This window comes from Hydra vulgaris, chromosome 10, assembly GCF_038396675.1.
Source record: "Hydra vulgaris chromosome 10, alternate assembly HydraT2T_AEP".
Classification (NCBI taxonomy): Eukaryota; Metazoa; Cnidaria; class Hydrozoa; order Anthoathecata; family Hydridae; genus Hydra; species Hydra vulgaris.
In genome coordinates, this window is record NC_088929.1 from 37,100,029 (window position 1) to 37,106,022 (window position 5,994).

Below are 5,994 nucleotides of genomic sequence, written 5' to 3' on the forward strand. Positions count from 1 at the left end.
CCCCCGTGTTGTTGGCTCTGCTTTTCATTCACGTGCAAATAATGCATGTGGTACTTGTGATTTTTATACTGTGTTACTAAACAATGCCACAAATAATGCAGAAAAAAATATAGATAAAGTATATAGGTGAAACAAAACAGATATGAATTGAAAAGAGTTGATAAACTTAGATGGAAAACCAGTTCATTGGAGGTTATTCTTATGATTGATATGCAAAAGTGTCTTCTTTGTCTATTTTTAAACTCCCAGTCATTTTACCACAAAAGATTATTGATGAATTTGGCTCTAAATGAAACTATATACGACAGCTATATAGATTATATTTACAGAATAAAACAACAGCTGCAAGCTGGGTACTAACGAAATAGCTTCATGTTTACTAAAATGGATAGCCAATTATATGGATTGAAAGGGTAATATTTCTTTTCTGTTTAATATGAATAAATGTTAAAACGGAGAAACCAGGGTATTTAATGTATAAAAATAATCTTATTGATAATGGTTTTGAAGTAATGGAGAAAGAAAGAAAAAAGAAACCTGTTGACACCACTATCTTTTCCGCAAATGTACAAAAATCTTATTCTATTCAAACTTCCCCTCACAAATTAAATGCATCTAAATATCCTCCAGACAATGCAGAAATAATAGAAACGAAGAAATTTTGCAAATTACTTTTCGAACTTTTTCCTTTTTTGTATTAAATTATTTTTTTTAAGTTTGTTAAGATTTTCATCATTTAAACTAGATGATAAAAATAGATTACTCATACAGGCAGAAGGAAGCAAATCCACAAGATCCTTTTTTATTTTTTACTTTTTTAAAGTCAAGTAAAAAAATTAGTTTTTACATTAAATGGAAGTACTTGAAATGAACTTTAATAAAAAAGAGAAAACAATCAATCTGTTTATCTATTTCAATTATTTAAAAGGCATGAATAAAACTTGCTTACGTCACTTTTCGATTTTGGACACAAAAAGTAATAAAATACTTTTTGATGTTTTTCTCTTTGTTGCTTATAAATTTATTACCTACCATCACTATTGTCTTCGGGTATAAGACCAACAAGAATAAAACTATAGAGAACCATTATTAATTCATCAGAGTTAAACTGAAGTATTAGAAAGGGTTCATTTTACTATTAATGGGTCTAATAATCATACTGTTTTAATTTCTTGTTTTGTTAAGGATATTTGTGCCCCTATAAATAGTCAAAATATTAATTTTGCTTTTAAGAATTATAGTCATTCAAAGGGTATAACATTGACTGATGTTATAGTAGACGGTCCTGTGAGTATTGATATTCTGGTAACTGCATATTTTTACTGGAAATTCTTTGATGATACGATTGCTCGTAGTAGTTCTGGGCCTGTTGCTTTAAAGTTTAATCTTGGGGGTTATGTGTTAAGTGGTTGTTCAAGTAAAAAAAAGGAAATAGTTTTTCTGTAATGTACATGTTTTAAAAGTTCAATCTGAATATGCTAAGGATGATGCTGTTTTCAAACCTTCCTTAAGAGAAATGTGCGGTTAAAAGGACAGTTGTAGAGAAGATGATTTAGTAATAGATAATTCTAAAGAACCCACTTATTTTGATAAAAGTTTGGGTCGTTATATGGTTGATTTACCATTTCGGGGTGATCATTTTATATTACCTGATAACTATTCCTTATGCGTAAATCGAGTACATTCTCTCAAAAAACGACTTAAAAAAAAAATAGATTTGTTTAATTCATATAATAGTATTATTTAAGACCAATTATCTCAGGGTATCATTGAAGAAGTTTCAGTTGATGATTTAAATGTTAAAAATGTACATTATTTGCCTCACAGACTGGTGAAGCGCGATGATAAAATTACTACTAAAGTTCGAATGGTATTTGATGCCAGTGCAAAATCTTCCGTAGCATTACTTAATGAATGTCTATATTCAGGTCCTAGTTTGACTACATCACTTTTTAGAACTTTATTACGATTTCGTTGGAAAAGATTTGCTTTTATTGCAAATATTGAGGCTTTTCTTCAAATAGGTCTTACAAATAAATGTCGAGATTATGTTAGATTTTCGTGGCATAATGACATTAACAATTTAACTGCTAAAATTTTATCAAACAAAAAATTAGTTACATATTGCCTATAGAATGTTGTTTGGAGTAACATCGTCTCCATTTTTACTTAATGGAACGTTAAAACTACATTTGGAACAATATTTAAAAAGTAATCCTTCATACGTTAATAAACTTGTAAATATTCTTAAAGTTGACAATGTAAGTTCTTGTTTTGATGAACTCTTCATCTTCTAGGATTAACTCTTACTTCCAATCTTTCTTGGAAATCATATAACAAATCGGTTGCAAAATTAGCATCTGCTAAGGTTGCATCTCTTTATTGAGCTCGCCACTTTCTTACTCTGGATTCTATTCTCTATCTCTATAAATCTCAAATCCGGCCTTGTATGGAATACTGTTGCCATATCTGGGGCGGATCTTCTAATGATGCCCTTTCTCTTTTAGACAAGGTGCAAAAACGCATTGTAAACATAGTTGGACCTGCTCTTGCAGCCAATCTTCAACCATTATCACATCGTCGTAACGTTGCTTCTCTTTCTCTTTTCTACAAATGCTATAATGGGCACTGCTCTAAAGAGCTAGCGTCTCTTGTGCCATCTACTAAAATTCATTCTCGTCATTCAATTAAGTGTCATCCTTTTTCTGTGACTGTTCCTAAGTGCTCCAAAAATGCTTATTCGTCTAGTTTTTTTCCTCGAACATCAGTTCTTTGGAATTCCTTCATCTTGCTTTCCTGATTCATATAATTTGCAATCTTTTAAATCGTCCGTCAATCGTTATCTTGCTCTACAATCTTCATCTTTTCTCTTACAGTAACTTCCAACTTTAATTAGTGGCTGCTTGCAGCCTTGTTGGAAGCGAAGATGTTTAAAAAAAAAAAAATCAATCCATTGACTTTTATGTCAATGGATTGACATAAAAGTCAATGGATTGTTAAAATACACCATTTGCTTGCAGCCTTGCTGCTTGCAAATGGTGTATTTTAACATTAAAAGAAGGTGGATTCCATCTTCGAAAAGTCGAATCCAGTAGAAACCCAACAGATATTATCTCACGTAGATATTTTTTAAACAGACTATACCCAGGAAAAAAAGTTCCATAGAATTTTTATAAACTTTTGGAACATAAGGTCTATAGAAATTCTATAGAATTCTATAAAATTTCTATAGAATGTCTATTAATTTCTATAGAAACTGCTATAGAACTTTATTTTCTATAAATTAAAAAGAAAAAAAAAAGTTCTATTGGAATTTCTATAGAAATTAACAGAGATAATATAGAAATTTTATAGAATTCTATAGAATTTCTATAGACCATATGCTCCAAAAATTTATTGAAATTCTTTAAAACTTTTTTTCCTGGGTATGGTAGAATGGACCTGACTTTCTCAATAGCTTGGAAATTCAATGGCCAGTTTATAAATATTTTCAGGATCATATGGAAATTTCAGATTTTACCTGTTTTATTGATAATACTGTTTATAATATAAATGATTTTATTATAGATATTCCGTGGTCTAATACGTATGGTAAATTATTATTATTTTTTATTGTTATTCTTTTTATTAGATTTTAAATAAGCATTTCATTACAATATTTAAAACACAAACATATAATAATAATATTATATATATATATATATATATATATATATATATATATATATATATATATATATATATATATATATATATATATATATATATATATGTGTATATATGTATATATATATATAATTATCGTTATCAAAAAAATAAAAGAACGCAGGGACTCGTACGAGTCCCTGCGTTCTTTTATTTTTTTTGATCTACGATCGTAGATGACCATACGGACTTGTCGTCGAGTACTGCTAAGAAATGTTCGTGTTGAAATTTATAAGATATTTACAAGATAAAAAATAAGTAAAGAAGTAAGAAACTTAAAATATTCCGTTATAAATACAAGATGCGTTATATCTATTATATATCGTCGGGAATAGTGCAAAACCGCGTAACTAGCATTGGATAAAACCGCGTATCTACAGTACCTTTTTTTTACTGGAGAAGTTTATAACTTTATATTTTTTTACTTTTACAGATTTTGGGCTCATTTTAGTATAAAGAGTAATATTTATATTTTTTGTAAAGTCAACAAAAGATATTTAGTGTTAAAATTACTAATATTCAAATATAGTAGCCAATGCTAGTTACTTGGATTTGCACTATCCCCGACGATATGTAAATTACAGTTTTCTTACCTCGCGAAAGTTATTTTTCGAAGCTTGTTATCCAGAAAGCTCATGTCTTTGTGAAACATAATGGTGTTAAAGAAACTCTTGGTGAATTGCGGAATAGAATACAATCGACTCTCGATATCTCGAACACTAAGGGGACCGGAAAAAAAGTTCGAGATACCGAGAGTTCGAGATATCAAGAAAAGGGTTGAAAATAAATAAAATTGCCCGACTTTCATTAAACAAAGTTATTTTTCTGACAAAAATCATTAACAAAAAAAATCTACAACTTTTTGAAAAAATCTGTTATCTGATATTGCTTTAAATTATCCATCTTTTCCATCTTCATTAAATCCTCAAGTTTTAGTGCTAGGGATTGTATTTCATTTCCGTATTTTGAGCTGTATAGCGAAGCATTTTGAATTGTTTCAAAAGCAATTTCTAATTGAATATCAGATGGGCGTGGCGGGGCTTCGACGTCAATAGCTTCGTCAACGCTATCTTTAACTTCATTATCGTCGTTTTCAAAATTAGGGTCTAAAATCTGAGCAATGATTTCAGCATCAGTAGCAAGTGAACCGGTGGTTACTACATCGCAATCTAAACCAATGTAAGATTCCGCTGAGAGATCTTCTTGGACGGCACGAGGATCTAACTCTCGCAAACGGTTAAGTTCTTCTGTCAAAAATTTAAAAGAATGATCATCATCAGCTTCTTCAATACTCTTGTTTGTTTTGCTGATACCAGCTTTTTTAAAGCAGTTGATGACAGTCTCATTCGACACAGCATTCCACGAAGAAACAAGATCTTTCATTGCTTGAAGTATAGAAATTTTTGGCATGGGTTCGTTATTATCGACAGCCTTGATACACAAACGCACAATTTTGTGACGATAATGAGCTTTAAGACTTCGTATTACGCCTTGATCCATGGGCTGAATGACAGATGTGGTGTTAGGGGGGGAAAATATTAGGTTGATGTTGCTTAGCCCTTCAATGTGTGGGTGGGCAGAACAGTTATCCACCAGGAGTGCTACTTTCCTGTCTTGAGCACGAAAAAATGAGTCAAGTTTCATTACCCATTCTGTAAAAAGGTCTCCGGTCATCCAACTTTTTAGCTGATTTTTATATGTGCAAGGAAGTTGTTTAATGTGCTTAAAACACCGTGGGTTTTTAGATTTTCCAATAACAAACATAGGTAATTTTTCTCCCGTTGCACTCCCTGTTGCTATGCCTGTTAGTCTGACTTTACTATTTTTTCCCCCAAAATATTTTTCTCGTGATAAATGGTATGTTTTGTTTGGTAGGCACTGGTAAAATAGTCCAAACTCATCGGCATTGAAAATGTTTTCAAGCTTGTAATTCAAAAGCAATGTTGGAAGTGTAGTTTCATTCCACGAAGCAGTCATATTATTCGTCACGGCGGCACTTTCGCCTGAGATTATTTTAAAGCTGATGCCGTTCCTAAAAATAGGAACAGAATAATTGAATTTTAATTACGCGTTTAAAAAACTAAATACATTAAATATAAACAGATACATGTTATTTGTTTATATTAAAATTGAACAAGATTTGACAAAATTTAACTGACCTTTTTTTCCAATTATGAAACCAACAATCAGATGCTTTAAAATCCAACTCTCCTAATGTTTCTGCGAATTTTAGTGCCTTTTCTTTTAGTATGGTACCATCAATTGGTACTTGTTGACTTCTTTTTGCAA

General features: G+C 30.8%; 1 protein-coding gene across 1 annotated transcript; it reads right to left on the reverse strand.

Moving 5' to 3' along the window:
* Positions 1-4,557: 4,557 nt before the first annotated feature.
* On the reverse strand, positions 4,558-5,682 carry LOC136086322 (tigger transposable element-derived protein 4-like). The gene has a single exon (XM_065808616.1). The coding sequence runs from the start codon at positions 5,680-5,682 to the stop codon at positions 4,558-4,560; it is 1,125 nt and encodes a 374-aa protein (XP_065664688.1).
* Positions 5,683-5,994: the final 312 nt, after the last annotated feature.

Coding starts and splice junctions, on each gene's coding strand:
- LOC136086322 (XM_065808616.1), bottom strand. CDS start 5,682: ATGACTGCTTCGTGGAATGAAACTACACTTCCAACATTGCTTTTGAAT.